The sequence below is a fragment of the Scyliorhinus canicula genome, chromosome 21, assembly GCF_902713615.1.
Source record: "Scyliorhinus canicula chromosome 21, sScyCan1.1, whole genome shotgun sequence".
NCBI lineage: Eukaryota > Metazoa > Chordata > Chondrichthyes > Carcharhiniformes > Scyliorhinidae > Scyliorhinus > Scyliorhinus canicula.
Window position 1 is genome coordinate 23,675,942 of NC_052166.1, and position 24,867 is coordinate 23,700,808.

The 24,867-nt window shown below is 46.7% G+C and overlaps 1 protein-coding gene across 3 annotated transcripts in view; it reads left to right on the forward strand.

The window, feature by feature from the left end:
* abca2 (ATP-binding cassette, sub-family A (ABC1), member 2) overlaps nt 1–24,867 on the forward strand; it is a 577,021-nt gene that overhangs the window by 492,271 nt on the left and 59,883 nt on the right. For all 3 annotated transcript variants that reach the window (XM_038782183.1, XM_038782184.1, XM_038782185.1), the window contains 4 exons: nt 13,476–13,536; nt 15,699–15,873; nt 16,600–16,715; nt 22,106–22,253. In XM_038782183.1, the coding sequence (XP_038638111.1) occupies nt 13,476–13,536; nt 15,699–15,873; nt 16,600–16,715; nt 22,106–22,253 (500 nt within the window). The remainder of the gene's footprint in view (nt 1–13,475; nt 13,537–15,698; nt 15,874–16,599; nt 16,716–22,105; nt 22,254–24,867) is intronic.

The window sequence follows — 24,867 nt, forward strand, 5'->3', positions numbered from 1 at the left end:
GGGTGCGAGCCTGCGCAAGACAAGGCGTTGGCCAATGACCGTCGAGGGGAGCAGTGGGGTGACTCTCGACCTCCAAGACAAGGCTGAGGAGGGCGGGCAGGCAGGCAAATAACCCAAAAGTACTGTGGCCATTATGTCTGAAAGCCAGCATTAGCTGCCAGCCAGGAGCTCACACGGTTATCGAAGCTCAGGCCGAGAGGTGAGCAGGGCAGCAGTCGGAAGGTGCGAATAAGGGCAAGCAAGTGTTGGCTTCGCGTCTCGGGGAATCGGGAGCAGCAGCCACAGGGAGCGGGGCAACTTGACCGGAGCGGAGAGTGAGCAGAGCAGCAGTCGGGAGATGCGCTGGAAGCCACATAATATATGCTTATAAAAACATGACCATGCTTCCAACAAACAGGGGCACAAGCAAAATATTAGTGGTGTTTTAGTGGAGAATACTTGAATGCTTCCCGAAACCATCTTTAAAGATAACTTCTTAAATAAATATCCAGTGAATGTTCCAAACAGCATATTCAGGCACTTGGAAGATCTGATTTGCAGGAGGCAGGTTTTTGAATTATTTCTTCATGGTCGTTTCGATTAATGAATCCTTAAGTTTAATAAAACCATTAAAATCTAAATTCTTAGCTTAATTATTTTTAGGAAATAAATAATGTAACGCATTAGCTTTTTGATACACTATCAATGACCACAGAAACGAGGTTGTAGTCCAAACTGAAGGCTGTAATAGGCTAGATGTTTCCCCCAGCAGCTCAGGTACTGAAAGGAAGCTGCTGGGGACACAGGCTGTTATACCCTGCCTTTACTGGGCGGAGCTACCTTACAGCCTTAACCAATAGATGACAAGTATTACATGCCAATGGACCAATAAGCAGCGAGCCTTATCCACCAATGGTGTCTCGGCATTGTTAGGTACCGTAATACCTCTAGTCATACTACCACACTTTTCCTTTGGGCAGAAAATAGAGTTGTTCAAAGTAATGCCGGTTTAATCAATGGTAGTATTATCTGGCTGCCTTTATTTTGGAGGTGAGTGTACTTTGAACCCAGCTAAGTTTATCACCAACTGGCAGATTAAAACTAGCTCTTTCAGAGGTGCGGGTTCTGAAGATGTGGGGATTAGCTAACTTCCTTGCAATTTTGTTCCTAAGTAACTCTTCAAAGACCAGATTTTTCTGCAGCAACAACATAACCTCCTTTGGGGGGTGCGGTGGGGGTGGGAAGAAAATCAACTAAAAATAAAAGCAGAGTTGAGAAACCGCTAACGGTAAATACTTCTAATTCTAATTGATGACTTTCTGTATTTGAAACTTAACAGGATTGCTGTTGCAGATGTCATCATAATAGAAAGCAGAGGTTTTCTATGATCACTGCAGAGCACATCCAGTACAAGATGAGCTGGATTAGCACTGGGATGAGGTGTGCCTTTTGCTACATTGATGTTGTGATGACGGCTCCATTTCTGAACTTACAGAACCTGTTGCAACCTGTGTGCTCGGGCAAGGTACCAGCACAAGCTAAAGAGTAAAGTTTTCGCAATTTCTTTCACGTTCCAGGAATCACAATCCCCTGACTGTTGAATCAGATCACAGGCATTCATCAATAAAGCTGAAATTGAGACAGTGGGCACAGGAGGACCGTAGCAATTACTGAAAATAGAACAACTCCCTTTAACCTTCTTCCCATTGCCACAAATCCCACCTGTGAATATTATATAGCATTAGGTAGGTTGCAGTGTGTTTCAAGGTACCAATTATTTTCTGAATTGGGAAGATGCCAATTGGTCTGCTTGTTTTCTTGCGGAAATGATTTGTCCTTGCCCAGATCTGCTCAGAAACCAGCATTTGAAATGTCAATTAGACTTGTTATGTAAACTTTAATACTGAACAGACGCTAACTGCAGAAATCCAGGACTTTTCCTGTCGTCACATCAAATCACTTGGTCCAGTCATTGGTAAACAGCTGTCACTCTGTTTTTGTGATTATGGCAGCCCTTAACTCTATGATATTGTGAAATGCTGGAGTCTGCATGTTACCCTACTGATGGCAGTCATATGAGTGACGTGCTTCTCACAGTGTGAAAAGTTCCATAGAGCTGCCGAAGTAACTTACAGGCACGTTCCTTATAAGTACCAAAATGCTCTAAACCCAAACATCCTTATGAAATATCGTAAAAAATAAGTAACTTTAAAATGTAATGCAATGAACAATATTATAGACTGTTGGTTACAAGATTGAATTAAATGGTATTAAGCTTAGCCCTGTGGTCCCTGATTGAGTATAATGAATTAATTAAAATTTCCCACTGAATAATTTGTTTGGAGAAGGCAAGTCAGAGCTTGCCAAGTTTCGTTATATTTAATGGCTTTTTTAGAATAAATTTTAGACCCAAATATTTTTTCCCAATTAAGAGGCAGGTTAGCGTGGCTAATCCACCAAACCTGCACATCTTTGGGTTGTGGGGAGTTGTGGTGAATTTGATTCACACCAGATTATAATCTGTATATACATGTGCCTATATTGTAAGTGCAGTTGCACTACCTGACCACCAGGGGGAGTAGCTCTGGGAATGCTCGAGAATTGTACTGGGCTTCTTCCTTGGTTCCGCCCAGGACTCCTCCCCCTGGAGCTGCTGTATAAAGATCAGTGCCACATGGTCAGCCGGCCAGTTCACCGAAAGTTCAATGGCTAACCGGCTGGCTCTGTTGTGAGTATATTAAAACCGCTATTCTAATCCTACAAGCACGTGTCCGTAGAATTGTTGGTTCCAACAATTTAATATATTCAGGAAACAGTCGAAGAAATCATGGAAGCAGCCCTCAAGCCCGGACGCCTAGAACTCGACCCACAGGATGCAGAGGCTAAGGAAATTTTTTCCCACTGGCTGAGATGTTTTAAAGCCTACCTGGCAGAAGCCAGCACCGCCGGAACAACGGAGGAACAAAAACTCAGCCTACTGCACGCAAGGGTAAGCCACAGAATCTCCACACAGCTAAATCCGGCCGGTTCTTACACCACAGCGCTGGCAATATTGGACAAAATGTTAGGCCCATTAACGAGGTTTATGCATGCCACGTGTTTAGGACTCGCCGTCAGCGGCCTACAGAAACACTAGCCGAGTTTGTAAGGGAATTGAACAATCTTTCCAATGACTGTAATTATCAAGCCGTAACCGCGGCTGAACATAGGGAGCTTGCTTAGCGGGACGTTTTCGTGGCGGGCCTTAGGTCTAACTATGTGCGCCAAAGACTGCTAGAAAAGGGGGCCCAGGACTTAGACACTACTGTGGAGGCTGCTACCACTATGGAAGTTTCCTTCCGCAGCCTCACCTCATTTCCCGCGGACCCCGCGACCTCATCGTGGACCCCCAAACAACAGTCCCCCCAAGCCTGTGCCGCACGACCCCCCCAGCTACCGCGCTGCCAAAGCCGGTTACTCTGCTGCCCCAGCCAGCTACTCAGCTGCTCCAGCCTGCCATTTCTGTGGCCAAAGCCAGCACCCGCGGCAGCACTGCCCAGCCCGATCCGCGACCTGCAGCAGCTGCGGGCGAAAAGGACACTATGCCAGAGTGTATCTGGCGAAGAAAGCCCCAGCCTCTAACCTTCCCACGGCTCAAAGCACTCGTTCCCTGAATTCACAGGCCTGCAGGCCCCGAAATGCTGCAGCCTGTATGCCGACTCCGCCCCCACCCGACATGTGCGAATCATGGGGGCGGCCATCTTGGCAATCCTCCTCCATGCGGCCGGCCAGGTGCGACTCATGGGGGCGGCCATCTTGGGATCCATCCCCTTCAAACTCTGAAACTCACCTCGACGACTACGAACTCAGAGGGCAGTCATCACGGGGCCACTCCAGCACAGCTGATCGAGCCGCCGACTATCTGCAACTCAGCGTAGTCACCCTGGATCAATCCCGCCCCAAGCACCTACGAAGTTCGATGGCGGAGGTCCAGATCAACGGGTACAGCACGCCATGCCTCTTTGACACCGGGAGCACCGAGAGCTTTATACATCCAGAGCTGGTAAGACGCTGTTCGCTTTCTATTTTTCTGGTGAGCCAAACTATCGCCCTCGCTTCGGGCTCCCACTCAGTCCAAATCCAAGGACGCACCGTTGCTACACTCACAATTCGAGGCGCTAGTTATTCTAAATTTAAACTTTTATGTCCTGCCCGACCTCTGCGCGCCACTCTTATTAGGCCTGGATTTCCAGTGCAACCTCAAGAGTCTCACCCTCAGCTTCGGCGGGCCCCTGCCCCCACTCACTATCTGCAGCCTAACCACGCTGCGCATCTCCCCCCCCCCCCCCTCTGCTCTTCGCCAATCTCACTCCAGATTGCAAGCCAGTAGCTACTCGCAGCAGGCGATACAGCCCACAGGATAGGGTCTTTATCCGATCGGAGGTCCGACAGCTGCTCAGTGAGGGGATCGTAGAGGCCAGTAATAGTCCCTGGAGAGCTCAAGTGGTGGTCGTCAAGACCGGGGGAAAGTTTTGCATGATCGTCGACTGTAGCCAGACCATAAATCGCTTTACGCTCCTAGACGCGTATCCCCTCCCCAGAATTGCAGACATGGTTAATCGGATCGCCCAATGTCAGCCATTTTCCACGGTGGATCTGAAGTCTGCATTACCACCAGCTCCCAATGCGCCCGGAGGACCACCACTACACGGCATTCGAGGCTGATGGCCGCCTCTTCCATTTCCTCCGCGTCCCTTTCGGCGTCACTAACGGGGTTTCGGTGTTCCAACGAGCAATGGACCGAATGGTAGACCAGTACGGGCTGCGGGCCACGTTTCCGTATCTGTTACCATCTGCGGCTATGACCAGCAGGACCACGACGCCAACTTCCACCGTTTTGTCCAAACGGCACAGAAATTAAATCTCACTTATAACAAGGAGAAATGCGTTTTCCGCATAAACAGACTGGCCATCCTCGGCTACGTCGTGGAGAACGGAGTCCTGGGCCCAGACCCGGACCGCCCTCCCTCATTGCCCCAAGGCCCTCAAACGGTGCTTGGGGTTCTTCTCATACTACGCCCAGTGGGTCCCTCAATATGCGGACAAAGCCCGCCCACTCTTTAAGGCCACACGATTTCCCCTGTCAGCCGAGGCACGCCAGGCCTACGACGGCATCAAGGAGGACATCGCCAAAGCAGCCATGCGGGCGGTGGATGAATCCACTCCCTTTCAGGTTGAGAGCGACGCCTCAGAGGTAGCTCTAGCAGCCACTTTAAATCAGGCAGGGAGGCCCGTGGCATTTTTCTCCCGTAGCCTATCTGCTTCAGAACTCCAACACTCCTCAGTCGAGAAGGAAGCACAAGCCATCGTGGAGGCTGTTCACCACTGGAGGCACTACCTCGCAGGTAGGAGGTTCACCCTCATCACCGACCAACGATCGGTTGCTTTTGTGTTTGACAACTCGCAAAGGAGCAAAATAAAAAATTATAAAATCCTTCGGTGGAGGATCGAACTCTCTACCTGTAGTTACGATATTAAATATCGACCGGGGAAGCTCAACGATGCCCAACGCCGCGGGACATGCGCCAGCGCGCAGATCAGCCGTCTGAAAGCCATCCACGTGGACCTCTGCCATCCAGTGGTCACCCGGCTCGCCCACTACATCAGAGCCCGAAAACTGCCTTTCTCCAACGAGGAGGTAAAAGCGGTCACCAGGGACTGCCCGATCTGTGCAGAGTGCAAACCGCACTTCTATAGACCAGACAGGGCCCACCAGGTCAAGGCTTCTAGGCCCTTTGAACGACTTGCGATCGATTTCAAAGGGCCACTCCCCTCCACTAACAAGAACGTTTATTTCTTCAACATCATCGATGAGTTCTCCCGATTCCCTTTTGCCATTCCATGCCCTGATATGACCTCCCACACAGTCATTACGGCCCTGCATAGTGTCTTCACCCTGTTCGGTTTCCCCAGCTACGTGCACAGCGACCGGGGTTCGTCCTTTTTGAGCGACGAGCTGCGTCAGTACCTGCTCGACAAGGGCAGGATGTTCCCCAGGGGGAACGGACAGGTGGAGAGGGAGAACGCGATGGTCTGGAAGACTGTCCTACTGGCCCTCCGGTCTAGAAAGCTCCAAGTCTCCCAATGGCAAGAAGTCCTCCCAGACGCGCTCCACGCAATCAGATCCCTCCTCTGTACAGCTACAAATCAAACCCCTCACGAGCGACTCTTCATTTTCTCTAGGGGCACTACCACGGGAGTCTCACTTCCGGCGTGGCTGAGGACACCAGGCCCGGTCCCCCTGAGGAAGCACGTCAGGGGGCACAAAACTGACCCCCTTGTTGAAAAGGTGCGCCTCCTCCATTCCAACCCCCAGTACGCATTCGTGAAGTTCCCGGACGGTCGCCAGGACACAGTATCCCTTCGGGACCTGGCACCTGCTGGATCCAGCCCCCCCCCCCCACCCCCACTGAGGAACCCCTTACCCTGTTCCCTATGCTGCCGCCCCCTCACGACCCCGATTCCGCAAGCTCACCCCACCAGTTCCACGTGCCTGAACCAGCCCGCCCCCAGCTCCCCAGTCTCCGGTCGAGCCAGAGGTGTATAAAGTTCGGACGAGACCCGCCCCGGAGTCTACCATCGTGCCCCAGCTCTCAACACCCACCCAGCCACCGCAAGAGGCTGCAACCCCGGTGCTCCGCAGATCGAAACGAACAATTCGGCCACCAGACAGACTAACTCTGTGAGCCACCACCCCTGCTGGACTCGATTTTTTTCACTGGGGGTGAATGTGGTGAATGTGATTCACACCGGATTATAATCTGTATATACATGTGCCTATATTGTAAGTGCAGTTGCACTACCTGACCACCAGGGGGAGTAGCTCTGGGAATGCTCGAGAATTGCACTGGGCTTCTCCCTTGGTTCCGCCCAGGACTTCTCCCCCTGGAGCTGCTGTGTAAAGATCAGTGCCACATGGTCAGCCGGCCAGTTCACCGAAAGTTCAATGGCTGACCGGCTGGCTCTGTTGTGAGTATATTAAAACCGCTATTCTAATCCTACAAGCACGTGTCTGTAGAATTGTTGGTTCCAACAGGGGTGAAACTCACGCAGACATGGGGAGAATATGCAAACTTCACACAGACAGTGACCGGGGGCCGGGATCGAACCCGGGTCCTCAGCGCCGTATATTTTAGGCCATTTTATTTAATGTTACAGTAATCTCTCTGAGTTTCCCAGTAAGAACTAACTGAATAGGCAAATACCAACAAAAGTGCAAGTTCTTACTTCCAGCCAGGCGGCTAACCACCTGCTTTATGTAAAAACATGCAGCTGCATTTTAACTTCTCCACAGTAAGTTAACAAAATAAGTAAAACCAGCATATTGACATGTTCAGAGTTGTGTAGAGCAGCTTTGAGATATTTCTGGAACGTGGAAACGACAGGTTACATCCGCCCTGCCCATTCAATTATCCCCTCTCCGTCCTGTTAAGTATCTGTATATTTGACTCAAAAAGGTCTTTCACTTACTGTCTACCTGTTCATGGCACCTAAAATGGGAACCCCTGAGGTGCCGTCCATTGTACAAGCCTTATCTCACTGGGATATTCCTGCTGGGATATAGGCAAATGGATGTGAGAGATTACAGTGCCCAGTTCATACAGTGAGGTGTTGCATTGTTATGGAGGCTGTCCTGCTGAAGGTGTACCAAGCCACCGAAGGAACAAAGTTAGGCCCTTCAGCTCCTCAATCGTGGTCTACCATTCAATAAAGTCATGGATGAACTGTATCGCAAGTCCATGTGCCTCGACACCCTTGCCTAACGGAAAAAAAAACGTTGACTGCAATCTCGAAAATTTCAATTAATCCTACCAACACGTGAAACCTCTTGGCAGAAAGAGTTCCAGATATGCATTAGCACGCGATGGGAAAGTGCCTCCTAATCTCACTCCAGAATGGCATAGATCTCATTTTAAGATTATTCTGGATTTCTCCACTAGCGGAAATAGTTATTTTTTTGTGTATCTTCCCTTTTAAGCCCTTTATCCTCTTAAACTTGTCTGTCAGACCAACGCGCAACCTTGGAAGCTCAAGCGAATGCGAACCGAGTTTATGTAACCTGCCCACAGACTTTAAGTTTTGATTTCATCTTTTGGTTAAGGCCAATGCCTCCTCACCATTCGACCTTTCCCTGATCAGTACTCAGGAAGATCCATATTTCTATGTTGCCCTGCAATGCCTTTTGGCGCTGGGTAGATATTTTATGCGCTCTCATTTATGAGCAGAAAGATCCAGATGTGAGCAATGTTTGGGTGGTTTTGGTTACAGAATGGGCCTCGTAAGGAAGTCTTTGTAGTTTTCTGTATGTTAACAACATATCTTTATTAAATACTTGTAACTATATGCAAAAATACAGTGATGGGTACAGGCAAGGATCCACCTCCATTCCAGGTCTTAACATGGCTCTGTTCAACTCCACACTGCGTCAAGGTCGAAGTAATGTGTCTGCTTACATCACTGTGTGGCCAATACTGTACTCAGACCCACATTAACCCTAAATGTATCAGACCCTTATACTAAAAGTAATGCTGCAGCCAACCTGTTGTCATGAAAATTAGATTCAAAAGTTGATAAAGGTAGAACCACATTTGAGCAGCTATTCGTAAATTCTGAATTTGTTTTTGTTGGTTTTCTTATAGTTCAGGTTTGTATACCTCAGACTTCCAATAACTTTAATTCTTTTGATTTACCAGGAGTTACAGAGTGGGAGCTCTGGTCAGCTGTGCAACTAACCATGCACCAGTTTTAAAAAACTAATATTCGGAGAGCCTTGCTGGCTCTAAGTTAAGTCAATTGAATGCAGAGTAATGATTAACTAGAATCCTCATGGAATCCCTGCAGAGCAGAAGGAGGCCATTTGGCCCATCAGGTTTGCATCGATTCTCCGAAAGTGCATCCTACCTAGGCCCACTTGCCCCGCTCAGCCTGCCCTATCCCCATAACCTAACCTGCACATCCCGGGACACTATGAGGCAATTTAGCATGGCCAGTCCACCTAACCTACACATCTTTGGACTGTGGGAGGAAACCAGAGCACCCGCAGACGTGAGAAACATGTGCAAACTCCACACGGACAGTCACCCAAGGCTGGAATTGAACCCGGGTCCCTGGCACTGTGAGGCAGCAGTGCCACCATGCATTGTGCCACCTGGCCACCTCATGTACTGCACCAGAGGAAAAAAGAAATCTATCTTACGGGGTTTATTCATGAATATCCTAACTCCGTTAACCAGGAACCATTGGCAGCAGCAACATCAATCGCAGCAATGTGGTGTTTTAATTTTAACCACGAAAAACTGATTCTGTGTCGTGAATCTGTAAGAAGAAACTTTCTTATCTTGTGTGGCTGTGGAAAAGATAAGAGAAAGACTTCCATTTATCAGAAAACACATTCCAAACAATTACTTACTTTTATGAGGGGTAGCAATTGTTATAACGTAGGAACTGTAGAACATCAGCCAGAGGTTGAGCCTCTGTTTAATGCCCACTGCTGCTATTGACTGTTTTCACCAAGCTCCATATGACCCACTGTGTTTTCTTCCACCCTGTATTTCTCGCAGCAGTTGGACCTTTTCCCAACCTGTTTAGTCAATGTCCACATTTATATATCATACAGGTCTATTGTATACAGAGTGATTTATAAGGATTTACACAACTTTGTGCTGTTTCAAAAACAAAAGCATTCACATTCTCAATGATGCCACATTCTGCTGCTGAAAACTAACATAACAGTGCCATCTATAGGAGTAAAGCAATGAACCATTCTTGTTTCACACAAGTGAAAACAAGCAGCAAATATATCCTTCCATGCGTATATATATTTCTAAATAAAAGCATGTTCGGCATATAATCCAATCGCTCTCACAGAATCATAGAATTTATAGTGCAGAAGGAGGCCGTTCGGTTAATCAAGTCTCCACCGGCCCTTGGAAAGAGCACCCTACTTAAGCCCACTATCACCGTAACCCAGTAGCCCCACCTAACCTTTTTGGACGCTAAGCGGCAATTGATCATGGCCAATCCACCTAACCTGCACATCTTCGGACTGTGGGAGGAAACCGGAGCACCCGGAGAAAACCCACGCAAACTCCACACAGACAGTTACCCGAGGCCGGGATTGAACCTGGGACCCTAGAGCTGTGAGGCAATAGTGCTAACTACTGTCATCCTGAAGTAAAATCAGAAAATGCTGGATAAACTCAGCAGGTCTGACAGCATGTGCAGAGAGAGAAATAGTTAGCATTTTGAGTCTTTATGACTCTTCAGAATGGAAGAGGGGTAGAGATGTAGTGGATAATATAGTGGGGGGGCTGGGGGGTGGAGGAGGTCAGGCAGAATAGGAGGTGTGGGATAAATCAGAGCTAAAGAGAGATTGACACAGATGTCATGGACACAAGACAAGTGGAATGTTAATGGTAGCATTTAGGATTAAACAAGGTGTTGATAGTGGCATGAAGGTAAAATAGCCGAACGTGTTAATAGGCGAACAAAGCTTAGTGGTCAGTGAAAGTAAAACTGAAGAATAAGTGACAGATGGCCCTGTGCAGGTTGGCATTGGGACAAAGCAAGGAAACAAAAAGCAAAAAAGGGTCAAGATGGTGGGGAAAGTGCCCAGTCTAAATTTTGAACTTAATGTTGAGTCCAGGCTGTAACGCGCATAATCGTAATATAAAGCGTTGTTCCTCCTAGTTTGGGTTGGGTTTCCCCCTTTGTAGAATTGTTGACATCGAGTCACAGAATAGCTGCATTGATTTACAATGATTGAATAAGTCAAATATCATTTTTATTAAAATTCTGTCAATGATTCCACTGAGAGATGAACCTGGATGTGATCTTGGGCTTGATCAGCACTGAGATATGATGGTGGGCTGGTCTTGAGCTTTGACAGCACTGGTCCAGGGGTTGGGTTTGAACATTGTTAAGCATTGGGAGGTGGCTATGGGTGATGGAGCTGAGCTTTGGGAGCGCTGTGGAATAGTTCTGGGCTTTTTAAGCACTGGCGTATAGCCTGCCGCTTCCAGTTGTATAAGCGTATACATTTCTACATAAAAGCATGTTCCGCTTATAATCCAATCGCTCTCATGATGCCCTGGTGTTGACAGTCCTTAGGTAGAGATGTTGAACATGGCAGCAAAGGAATGGGCTGAGATATATATTACATGTCAGACTTTCATCTGTTACTGTAGCTAATTGTTCCTGGAACAGGTTGCTCATCTGTCGCCAGAGACTTAGAGTTTGAGGGGCATTACACCACGTCAAGTATAGCAACACTCACATACAGGCAAACTAAGTGACAATTTAGTACGGCCAATCCACCTAATCTGCACATCTTTGGCCTGTGGGAGGAAACCGGAGCACCCAGAGAAAACAAAACAGACATGGGAGAACGTGTAAACTCCATAGAGCCAGTCACCCGAGGCCGGAATTGAAACCAGGGTCCCTGGCGCTGTGAGGCAGCAGTGCTAACCACTCTGCCACCATGCCACCCCCATTTGACTTTACTTCAGAAGTAATTGAATCGATTATTCCTGGGCAATATTTATCCCACAACCAACATTAGTAAAACAGATTAGCAGGTCATTTATCTCGTGCTGCTTGTAGGTCCTTACAGTGTGAAAAGTGGCTGCTGTGTTTTCCTTTATTACAACAGTGACTACCTTTCCATTATTGGGCAGCACGGTGACACAGTGAGTGGCTAACACTGCTACCTCACAGCACCAGGGACCCAGGTTCAAATCTGGTCTAGGGTGACTGTGTGCACTTTCTCCCCGTGTCTGCGTGGTTTTTCTCTGGGTTCCTCCCACAATCCAAAATGTGCAGGTCAGGTGGATTGGCCATGCTAAAAATTGCCCTTAGTGTCCAAAAAAGGTTAAGTTGGGTTACAGGGATAGGGTGGGGGAGGGTGGGGGGCCTAGGTAGGGTGCCCTTTCTGAGGGTTGGTACAGACTTGATGGGCGGAATGGCCTCCTTCTGCACTGTACAGAGCCTATGAGTCTATAGCACATTGGCAATGAATTGCTTGGGATAGCCTAAGGGCAGCACGGTAGCATGGTGGTTAGCATCAATGCTTCACAGCTCCAGGGTCCCAGGTTCGATTCCCGGCTGGGGCACTGTCTGTGCGGAGTCTGCACGTCCTCCCCGTGTGTGTGTGGGTTTCCTCCGGGTGCTCCGGTTTCCTCCCACAGTCCAAAGATGTGCGGGTTAGGTGGATTGGCCAGGCTAAATTGCCCTTAGTGTCCTAAAAAATAATGTTAATGGGGGTTGTTGGGTTACTGGTATAGGGTGGATACGTGGGCTTGAGTAGGGTGATCATTGCTCGGCACAACATTGAGGGCCGAAGGGCCTGTTCTGTGCTGTACTGTTCTAATTGTTCTAATAAAAGGTGTTTTGTAAATACAATTTCTTTCTCTCTAGTAATTATTTCATTAAATGTACAGGTTGGAATTTTATCGGTCATGGACTCAGTGATGTTCTCTATTGTTTGCAACATCTGTCTATTAATATCTTGATCAAATTCATGAAAAACAGAGTATTATGTGGGAGCTTGCTGTGCCAGAGTTGGTGCCATGTTTCCTATTTTATAATAATAACTACATTTCAAAAATACTCGATTAGGTTGGAAAGCATTTTGGACATCCTTGTGAAAGACGCCAAATTAAAGCAAATCTTTGTTCTACTCGTAACAGAAATACCTCGAATCACTGCTACTGAATTGAAATGATCACAAATTTGTAACTCCAGTGTTGCGTGAGCACAACATACCCTCTGTAGTTTCAGAATGTTTTGAACAAAGAACAATACAGCACAGTAACAGGCCCTTTGACCCTTCAAGCCTGTACCGGTCATGATACCAACTTTGGCCAAAACCTTCAGCACTTGCTTGTACCGTATCCCTCTATATCCAAGCTATCCATGTATTTGTCAAGATTCCTTGTGAATGCCGTTAATGTATCTGTTTCCACAACCTCCCCTGGCAACGCGTTTCAGGCACTCACCTCCCTCTGCATAAAAAACCTGCCTTACACATCTTCTCTGAACCTTGTTCCACAGACCTTAAACCTATGCCCCCTGGTGACTGACCCCTCCACCCTGGGAAAGAGTGCCTGCCCATCCACTCTATCCATACCCCTCATAATCTTGAGGTCAGGTCACCCCTCAACCTCCATCGTTCTGATGAAAACAGTCCTAGTCTACTCAGCCTCTCCACATAGCTAGCACCCTCCAGACCAGTCAACATCCTGGTAAACCTCCTCTGCACCCTCTCCAAAGCCTCCATATCTCTCTGGTAGCGTGGCTACCAGAATTGTGCGCAATATTCCAAGTGCGCCCTACCAAAGTTCTATACAACTGTAGCATGACTTGCCTGTCTTTCTACTCGATGCCCCATCTAATGAAGGCAAGCATTCCATATGCTTTCTAGTGGTGTTGTTAATCATTGTGCTACTTTTGTCTTGTAGGAATCACAGTGACAAACCATCCGATGAACAAGACCAGTGCCAGCTTGTCCCTCGATTACCTGTAAGAATAGTAGTCGACATTGCATTTACTATTTAATTCTTCATTACAGGTGTTCCCATCAGTATTCCTTTATATTGTTTTCTGTAATATGCATGAACTGGTCATGGCCCAACCTCTGGGCTGGAAGCTCCAGGTTCAAGTCCCACTTCAGGACTTGATGGCTGTGGATGGTGCATTCATAACACAGCCAAACAGGTTGAATATCAGCCTGTGAATTCTTCCAATATACCTGATGGCAATTGATAAGATCAGAAGAGTTTTCTGGCCAGCCATACTGCAGAAGGCAACGAAAAACCACTGCAGTGCTTTGCCAGGCGTAATTATGGAACAATAAATGGAAGTCTATGGTTGCCATCTGAGGGCATGTTACCTGGCATCGTGGAGGAGGAGGAATGTACATTTGTTTGACTATCTCACTCATTCAACTAATACCATCTCCCTTGTCTTTTGGCCAGTTTAATAATGAGCCTTGCAAGGCAACCGAATGCTTGAATCCATCGTGCCTCAATGGACAATGTCGCAGAGTCTTAGCACTTCGATACACTGTGCTACAGAATTGCAGGTCACAGGTTTTCTCCCATGCAGTCAGTGCCTGTTGATAGTTGAAAATTAAAATTAAAATCGTTGGCCACAAGAGGGAGTAGATGCAGTTAAACTATTTTAGTGGTCGAAGTTGTAACAACACAGAGTATGTCTTGACTATCACACGGTGAAAAATTACTAATGCTACAGCTTTTCAAACGCTTGGAGTGTCCACAGGGGCTTCCCAAGACGTTTGTGAGATGAACAAATTTCAATCTATGTGTGTTAAATGACCATGTGCCTTCAGCATCCTATCTCCAACATTTCTTTTCTAAGTTAATTTCTTCCGACATAATTACTCTTGCTTTATGTTAAGAGAAAAAGGAATTATGCATTGATGGTAAAGTTTTCCATAGTTGGCAATGTCGTTTAGAAGTTAGGATCGTGGGTAGCCTGGAGCATGTGAATATTTGTTCTATGTTTTGCACTATAGGGAAAAGTTGAAAACACTTAATACGCATTTGTGCCTGACTTTTAAACCCCGACCTGTTATGATGAGCAGTGCATTGCGTGAATTTGAAAGCTAATCACCCATCCACTTTTCAAAATTGTTGGAGAACAATGTACGTCAGCCTCACCCCCACCAAGGGAAGCCGGAGAGAATGGAAACAAATGTCTTAATTGTACAGAAGACAAAGTTCTGTATATTTTTCTCCTGCTTAGCTTAAGCTCATGATGCTTTGATTTCACATGAGGAAACCTCCCTGAAATGGACCAATCTTTTTACTTATTAAAAATGCAAAAAATAATCTAAATAATAATAATTATCTTTATTAGTGCCGCAAGTAGGCTTACATTGTCCTGCAATGAAGTTACTGTGAAAATCCCCTAGCCGACACACTCCGGCGCCTGTACACAGAGAGAGAATTCAGAATGTCCATTCACCTAGCAAGCAAGTCTTTCGGGACTTGTGGGTGGAAACCCACGCAGACACAGGGAGAACGTGCAGACTCCGCACAGACAGTGACCCAAGCCGGGAATCAAACCCGGGTCCCTTGCGCTGTGAAACAACAGTGCTAGCCACTGTGCTACCATGCCGTCCATTGTAGCAAAGTACTCTTGGCTGTTCTTGTTTTCCCCACTAGCCTAGCTCGAAGGGGCTGGTTTAGCACAGAGGGCTAAATAGTTGGCTTGTAATGCAGAGCAAGATAGCAGCGCGGGTTCAATTCCCGTACTGGCCTTCCCGAACAGGCGCTGGAATGTGGCGACTAGGGGATTTTCACAGTAACTTCATTGAAGCCTACTTGTGACAATAAGCGATATTGTTATTATTTGAATTTAGAGTACCCAATTCATTTTTTTCCCCAATTAATGGGTAATTTAGTGTGGCCAATCCACCTAGCCTGCACATCTTTGGGTTGTGGGGGCGAAACCCACGCAAACACGAGGAGAATGTGCAAACTTCACATTGACAGTGACCCAGAGCCGGGATCAAACCTGGAATCTTGGCGCCGTGAGGCAGCAGGGCGAGTCCACTGCGCCACCGTGCTGTCCGAAGATGCATTGTTAACCTGTGGTGGAATCACTTGCTGGTGGCTAGATTTCCGAAATTCTCAGTTCCTTTCTTGAATTGTACTCAGTCTGCAGGGCACAGATGTGGTCATTGCCATCTTCATCATCGTGGCCATGTCCTTCGTCCCAGCCAGCTTTGTGGTCTTCCTGGTGGCGGAGAAATCGACCAAAGCGAAACACCTGCAGTTTGTTAGTGGCTGTGACCCTGTGATCTACTGGCTGGCCAACTACGTCTGGGACATGGTGAGAATAAATTTTGCAATTTTGATTTCAGCAATTTCGACATTGACCGTACGATCACTTTTCACTATTAAAAGCATCAGTGGCATAAAACATGAAGTTAATATTTCGCAGTGTCGTGGTTGCTCCTAAGCTGCACTACTGATTCTAGAATTTGAATCCCATTCTTCATTAGGTTTACTAAATTTACCGTTTCTATTGCAGCAGAGATTCTGTTTTTTGCTTCTCCTATGATTACATGAATGTAAAAGTAAATTATAGTCACTGTAGTCCCAGATGACCACAGGCTGCTTCCCGACTTTAAAAAAAAATACATTTAGAGTACCCAATTCATTTTGTTCCAATTAAGGGACACTTTAGCGTGGCCAATCCACCTAACCTGCACATCTTTGGGTTGTGGGGACGAAACCCACACAGACATGGGGAGAATGTGCAAATTCCACACAGACAGTGACCCAGGGCCAGGATCGAACCTGGGACCTCGGCGCCATGAGGCAGCAGGGCTAACCTACTGTGCCACCGTGCTGCCCCCTTTTGAGGGGGAGAGCTGATTGGTGATATTTAAACTCAGCATCACCTCAGGTGAGGGGGCCAAGATCGAGAAGTCGGGCCTTCATGAATAACCTCAGCCGGTGCGGGAATTGAACCTGCGCTGTTGGCCTTGCTCTGCATTATGAACTGGCTGTCCAGCCGACTGAGCTAAACAGCCCTCTGTTTCTGTATTTCCAGCTGAATTATTTGGTACCAGCGACCTGCTGCATCATCATACTCTTCGTCTTTGATCTGCCAGCCTACACATCACCCACCAACTTCCCAGCAGTCCTCTCGCTCTTCTTGCTATATGGGTAAGTCAAGTGGACCAGACAGGAATTAAATCCAGCAGCTAAATGAACATGAACCGTTCATCTCAATGTAGTCCTTATTCACATTTGCTGTTCATAAATATCCTGGTATCATTTTGCTGTCAAATTTGGGCCACTGAGTTTATGTACCGAGTTGGTCAACCTCAGCCAGGGCAGAAAATGATGAGCTTTAGTTGGCCAGAGTTCCTGATCACAGTGTGGTGTCACCTACTTAGAAGTGTGCCTGTGTGGATGCCGGCGAAGGCTACAATGCCTTTCCACCAATGAGAAGTCCATATGTCACTGCGGCAGGATCCAGCAGAGATGGATACTAACTAATTAGAATGAAGATAACTCAACCTTGACACTTTAAATAACTCTTCAACCCCATGACAGAATTCCCAAATGCAGTTGGTGTAATCCACTAACGAAAGGGAGAATCTGGTATAAAAACACCACTGTTGCACTTTTATACAGCATAGCCATGACTGTTCCTCAAATAGGCAGTACAGCATAGCCATGACTGTTCCTGAAATAGGCAGTACCTCATAGGCAGTACAGCATAGCCATGGCTGTTCCTGAAATAGGCAGTACCTCATAGGCAGTACAGCATAGCCATGACTGTTCCTGAAATAGGCAGTACCTCATAGGCAGTACAGCATAGCCATGACTGTTCCTCAAATAGGCAGTACCTCATAGGCAGTACAGCATAGCCATGACTGTTCCTCAAATAGGCAGTACAGCATAGCCATGACTGTTCCTGAAATAGGCAGTACCTCATAGGCAGTACAGCATAGCCATGACTGTTCCTGAAATAGGCAGTACCTCATAGGCAGTACAGCATAGCCATGACTGTTCCTCAAATAGGCAGTACCTCCTCATCAATCCAGAAAAATCCCCTTAACCTTAAAGGAAATACAAGACTTGTGTCCATATACTTAGGACCTTATAATTTCTCTTAGAAATACATACTTAACATGCAGCAAATTTAGTGAGCGCTATAATGCATTCAGTTTGATTGCTCGATTTTATATTTTGACACCCGTGGGTGGAAACATCCAATTTACGGGCTCCCGCATGCAGCAAGGCGCCAGTCAGGTGACACCCAGTTATGAAATTGTTTCTTCTGAATTCTAAGAGGAAAATATCTAACTGGGAACCTTCAGCACCAGTAACCACATACTTTGCACATAGGGCTCAGGGCCAATTAAGGTAGACTAGACTACATAGCCCTTCCTGTTTACTAGTTAAGATCTCGTCAAATTCTCTTTTCATTCCCAACCAGGGAGAATGTGTTGCAGGTTCAGCATCCCACGACATGGTTTGGGAAGGAATCTATATTAGTTATATCAGTAGCAGATGGGTTAGCTTTGCAGGAAATGGATCCACTGTATAATCATAGAATCCCTACAGTGCAGAAGGAGGCCATTCAGCCCATCAAGTCTGCACCGACTCTTCAAATGAGCACACTTGTACGCAGGCCCAATCCCCGGCCCTATCCCCATTACCCCAACCAATCTTTGGACACTGAGGAGCAATTTTAGCATGGCCAATCCATCTAACCTGCGCATCTTTGGACTGTGGGAGGAAACTGAAGCCCCTGGAGGAAACCCACACAACACTGGGAGAACATGCAAACTCCACACAGACAGTCGCCCAACGTCAGAATCGAACCCGAGTCCCTGGTACTCTGAGGCAGCAGTGCGAACCACTGTGCATAATGTATTCTGTGTTGTGAAATAATGAGATACCTCATAAGCAAAGTTTGACCTGATTAATATTCTTAACTTTTACTGCAAGACCATTTGAAAATAACAAATATTTGGTCTCTCTGTATCAAAAAAAATCACGGCAGGTTCACGGCACAGGAAGAGGCCACTTGATCCATCGTGTCTGCACCAGCCGAGAAGAGAGCTACCTAGCTTAGTCATACTTTTGAGCATTTGATCCGTAGCCCGGCAAGGTTACAACACTTGAGGTTCACACCCAGACACCTTATAAACGAGTTGAGGGTTCCTGCCTCCACTACCCTCTGAGTGAAAAAGGATCCCCCTCATCTCCCCTCTAATCCTTCTACCAATCACTTCTTAAATTTACTTCTCCTGCCCCTGGCCACTGATGGCCCTGTTGAAGTTTCAGGCACTTCCCATCCACTCTCTCCAGGCTCCTCACAATTTTGTACATCTCAGTCAAATCTCCCCTTAGCCTCCTCTAGTCCAAGGAAAACAAACCCAGCCTATCCAACGTTTCTCCATGGCTTCAAATTTCCAGACCTGTCGGAAATCCCCTCTATACCTTCTCTAATACAATTATACCCTTGCTGTCATGAAATGACCGTAACTGCACACAGCACTCGAGCTGTGGCCTAACTAATGTTTTGTATAGTTCCAGCATAACCTCCCTGCTCTCATATTCTATACAGAATCACAGAATTGTTACAGTGCAGAGGAGGCCATTCAGCCCACTGTGTCTACACTAGCTCTCCAAATGAGCATTATGACTGTGTGCCATTCTCCTGCCTTTCTCTGTAACCCTGCCCATTGTTTCTATTCAAATAATCACCTGATGCCCTCTTGAATGCCTCAATTAAACCTGCCTCCACCAAATTCTCAGGCAGTGTGTTCCAGATTCAAACCACTCGCTGTGTGAAAAAGTTTCTTTCTCACATCACATTTGCTTCTTTCGCAAATCACTTTAAATCTGTGCCCCTTTGATCATTCTCAATCCTTTTACGAGCGGGAACAATTTCTCCTCATCTACTCTGTCCAGCCCCTCATGATTTTAACAGTCAACTCTCTTTACGGCCTTCTCCTCTCCAAGGAGAACAGTCCCAACCTCTTCAATCTATCTCATAACTGAAGTTTCTCATCCCTGGGACTATCCTTGTAAACTTCTCCTGCACTCTCTACAATGCGTTCACGTACCTTGACTAAAAAATGAAAGGACTCCTTATGCCTTGTTAACGACCTTATCAGTGGGTCACCCTATCTTCAGGGGATCTGTAGATATTCACTCCAGGTCCCTCAGTTCCTCTATACCTCTCGGTATCCTCCCATTTATTGTGTAGCCCCTTGCCTTGTTTGATCTCCCCTAATCCATCATCTCGCATTTCTGTGGGCTGAATTACATTTGCCACATTTCTGTTCACCTGGCCATCCATCGCTATCTTCCTGCAGTCCACAGCAGTAGTGTAGTGGCACTTGGATTCATACGGTACTGAAATAGGCCATTTGGCCCATCATGTTCAATCCTGTTCTTTGAAGTGAATGTTTAGTTAATCCCATTTCTCTACACTTTTCCTATAACCCTACAAGTTCTTCCTTGTCAAGTATATACCCAATTAACTTCGAGGGTTACCTTTGAACCTGCTTTGGCCAAGTTTTCAGAGAGTGCATTCATGTGTCCAATTTTTTTCCTCATTTCCATCCTGTGCTTTCCCCAAACATCTTACATCTGTGCTCTCTGGTAAGTGAGCCCCTGCTGGTGAAAGCAGTTTCCCCCTCTCTGTTTAATCAAACTCTCTTGGTATAAAGGCTTCATACATGGAAAACACCAAACAGAAGAAATTTTCATGAATGAATTTACAGCTTCTGGGGATCAGAGGTGGTTCCAACCTCTGACATCACTGTTGGCAGGAACAGTTCTTCCAAAAATAGCCTTGAAAATTCCTTTCAGTTTTATTTTGATTTGATGGTTAGCACCAAAGATAAATGCAGTCGAAACCATTTTTAGTTCTGAAATAGAGCGAGTAATTAGAGCACAACACGTCGTTCTGGGTGTGGTGGTTTGACTTTAAGATAAACCCTTTGCAGGGAAACAGAAATCTGGCCAAGTGGAAAGGAGTGCGAGCTAGAAAAAACCTGTCGGCGGGCTTTTATGGCTGAATGGCGTTCAGAATTGGCTCCCTGCCATCTCTTCAGATGCCAGGAAGGGAAACACCGCCATCCCCAAAATTTAGGCCAACGTGTGTGCTCAGTTCCCTAAGGGGAATTACTGAATGTAAAATATAATAACCAGGAGAAAATGTGGTCATGATTCAGGGCAAGCAGTACTGTTGTCCACAGTGGTGATGTGTGAAGCATCCAGCTGTGAACAATACATTTAAGGCACACGGCCTTAGCTCAGTGTTGTTGAAGGAAGCATTTGGAGCCCGTGTTAGACACATCTTTATTAGGTTGGGTACTGAAAAACAACACCCTAGCCATGCACGAATAGATCGAAATTGCTCGCAGTCAAAATAATACAAACAGACATTAGCATTGGTGTTGGGGGAGGTGTGGGAGGGGGCCCTCCCATAGTGAGTTCAGGCTGTGGGGGGGTGAGATCGCGGATCGCTTCGGGGGCCTCATAGACCGATCTCTCGCTACACTGGGGAGTTCCAGCGAGTAGAGTTCACCAGTGTGCAAAACGGAGCTATGTACTGCCTCGGCCGTGCATTCCTCACTGAGGCCCCTTATACAACACATTTTATAGCCATGTTTTTCTTGTCACTGCGAATGCCGGAAAACATGCGGCTAAATGTGCTCGTTTGGGACTTTCTTCCCATTTCGTTGAATCAAGCTGAGTGTCATTTGTGGTGGGTTTTGTTGGGGATTTCTCCCTGGCTCTGTTGGCAAGTTCCCCACCGCTATCTGACCACACTTTGTCACTTTGTTTGGGTCCTGGGGAGTTTCTCACGGGGCTAGCGTACACTTAGAATTATTTTCATCACAGTGGAGCTAAACTCACCGGTCAGACCGGCTCCTCAGAGGTCAGGCCACCATTTTGAAAGAGTGCCCCAATCACCAAGAAGGCTTGAGGGCCCCCATACCCCCACCCACGGCCAACATCCCCCCCCCCCCCACCCCACCACATCCCCTGTGATGACTATGGGGGACCCCCCCTTTTCAGGCCTACCGGCATCCCCTTTCGGGCCCCCTTGCTGCCCCCCCAGGGAAGACCCCCACCCTTCCTCCCCCCCTCAACCTTCCAGATGACCCTTCACCCTTCCCCCCTCCCCCCTCTACCTCCACCCTTCATACCCACTCTCCACTCCCCTTTCATGGACATGATGTGGAGATGCCGGCGTTGGACTGGGGTGAGCACAGTAAGAAGTCTTACAGCACCAGGTTAAAGTCCAACAGGTTTGTTTCAAACACGAGCTTTCGGATCACTGCTCCTTCCTCACATTCACCTGAGGAAGGAGGTGCTCCGAAAGCTCGTGTTTGAAACAAACCTGTTGGACTTTAACCTGGTGCTGTAAGACTTCTTACTGTTCATGAACATGGGCACTTAGAGTGTCATCAGTGAAGAGCTGCCCCGTCCCTCCAAACCCTTAGCAAAGGAGGGAGGAACATAAACTCAGAAAGTAGAGACGTGGGCACTGACCTTTACTATTGCTGCTTGCTTCACAGTTGGTCAATCACTCCAATCATGTATCCAGCTTCCTTCTGGTTCGAGGTTCCCAGTACAGCCTATGTTTTCTTGATTGTCATCAACCTCTTCATTGGTATCACAGCGACGGTTGCCACCTTCCTGCTTCAACTCTTTGAACATGACAAGGTGGGTACTCAAGCAACGTGAAGCTCTTGTTTCTGCTTTTATCAATTTTCCTTCGGATACATTTTCTACAATGAGCAAGTCAGACCGTAAAAGCCAAGTGATTGGTAACCATCCTGTGCAATTTATTTCTCGGATTATTGCCTATTATTGCTCATTTGTAATGTTTTTAAAAAATTAATTGAAGGGATGTTTTTGTTGCCCGTTCCTGACTTCCCTTCAAAAGGTGGTGAGCTGCCTTCTTAAACCGCTGCAGTCCATGTGGTGTAGGTACACCCACGGTGCTGTTAGGGATGGAGTTTGAGTCAGCGACAATGATGCTAGTATATTATATTTTTGCAACTTGTGTTCTACAATTTGTACAACTTTTAGATGCATATCAATGACTGTGTATCAATGACTCGTGTAAAGGTTTGCCCCATGTTTTTTGGCTCAATAAACTATAATTTTCCATATAGTTTTCAGGCATCACATATAGTTTTCTGGCATCAAAGTCCAAAAATGTCAGCTTCCTGGAGATGCTAATGATTCAGTTTCATTATAAATATACAAATACTAATGAAAAAGAGTACTGGTACATTTCTACTTTTAAGACTTGTTTTCATTTATTCAAATTATTAGTGATCAGATTATGAATGATTATTAACATGAATTTTGTAGCCTTGTCATTTTATTCCTTTGCCTCTTTTGGATTATACTTGGCCCCGAATCAAGCAGGCATGTCAGACGAAATGTTACCAAAGTTTGGCCAAGTGTGAGGCTCAGACTGAAAGCTGCCGTGTAATTCTCTAGTTGCACAGACCAGTTTTCCCTCCAAATATTGAGCCTCTTGGAGAAAATAAAATGAGAGGATGTGGTTTATGCCATCACTCTGGCGGGGTGGGGCCTCATAGAGCCGGCAACCAGCTCCACAGAGATCGGGATGCTAACGTTAAAGGATGCCCTGATTAGCAGGGGCAGCCTTACGTCCCCCAGCTCCCATCACGGACGTATCATGAGGTAGGAGCATTTTCAGAGACTGAATATTGAGCTGGCTTTTACGTGGGGAATCTCCCCACCTAATTGAGGTTCAGCTAACACAAAGACTCGCGGAGACAGAAACTCAGGTTAAGACAGCTTTACTTTCCAAGCTTGGTCACCGTACGAGGGAGAGTGATTTGGATGTGCCAAAATCATTCTACTCGACATTGCTTTGGGTTCAACAGTTGTACAATTTCCAAAAATCAGTAGCCCTGCCTCTGCTGGACTCGGTCCAATCCTTGTATCTATAGATTATACCTTGACCAATGAATTTTACTTTAGGCATCATGGTCACTGCGTGATGAGATCATGATGTAGTCATGTCCTGTCCACTGGCTATCTGTTGTTTTTCAAGACTCTCACATCCACTGTCCTTTGCCCTCCCTCACTCGCATTTCTTCTTCTCATAGTGTGGTTCCTAGCTGTACCATTGCCTGCCTGATATGCGATGTCTAGGGTTGCTGATAAGAACTGCTTCCTTTGGATATAGGCACACCCACAGTGCTGTTAGGGAGGGAGTTCCCGGATTTTGAGTCTGTGACAATTGTTACATTGTTTCTGTATGATTCCGTCTTTCTTAGGAATATGATCAAGTTAGCTAGCTTAAATCCCATCATACATTGCGGCCACTACTATTAGCAAGAGTTTAAATGCTTGTTACTGCTCTGTTCCAAGAATGCATGTTTTATGGTTAATAATGATTACTGGATATATTTTCAATGATTAGTTTTGGTCCTCAATAAACTAACTTATGTAGAGCTATTCTAGTGTTATCCTTGCTATCTGGTTTTATGGGATCTCATCTCAGCACCTCCCCTCCGCCCCCCCCTCCCGCTTCACCCCCTCCCAACCTCTGTGTCTGCTCTCTTTCCCCCCCCCCCCACCTATGGGGTTCCATCAGAGCCGGTTCCAGCAATACCCCGACACAGGCAATTTGGCAATGCCAACCTGTGCCAAGGGGGAGAGCTCAGTATGTGCCCCTGCACCCCCCCTCCCCCCTCTTCTCCCCCCCCCCCCCCCCAATCCAGATTGATCCAGAGAGATCTCCTTGACTACATCTGGTCAAACCTGTTAGCCACTATGGTACAGTACAAGATGTGATGATATGCATCACTATAAATACACAGGGGGTTAATGTAGATACACTCGGACACTGTAAATATACAAGGGGTTAATGTAAATTCACATAGACTAGATAAATACTAGAGGGAGCACCAGAGACATCATAACACACAGACATTCAGCCAATAGGTCAGTAAGATAGGACATGACCAATGGGCATTCAAGACACACACACAGGTGACAGTACCACAAGGGGGCTGTCCATATAAAAGGACACAGTACACATGATCTTTCTCTTTCCAGTGGAGACACTTCGTGAGTACAGACAGGGTTGATTGAAACACATTACACCCACCACGTGGATTGTGGCAGACTGGTTAGTTAGTCTGAGTAGCTATAGCAGGATTAACAGGAGAGTCAAATCTAAGTAGGAGAATCGTTAACAGTTTAATAAATGTGTTAAAGCTATCTCCAAGTCTGGACCTTCTTTTGTCAGAGTGAACATCAAGGAAGCAGCTTATGCTGCGTCAAGAGC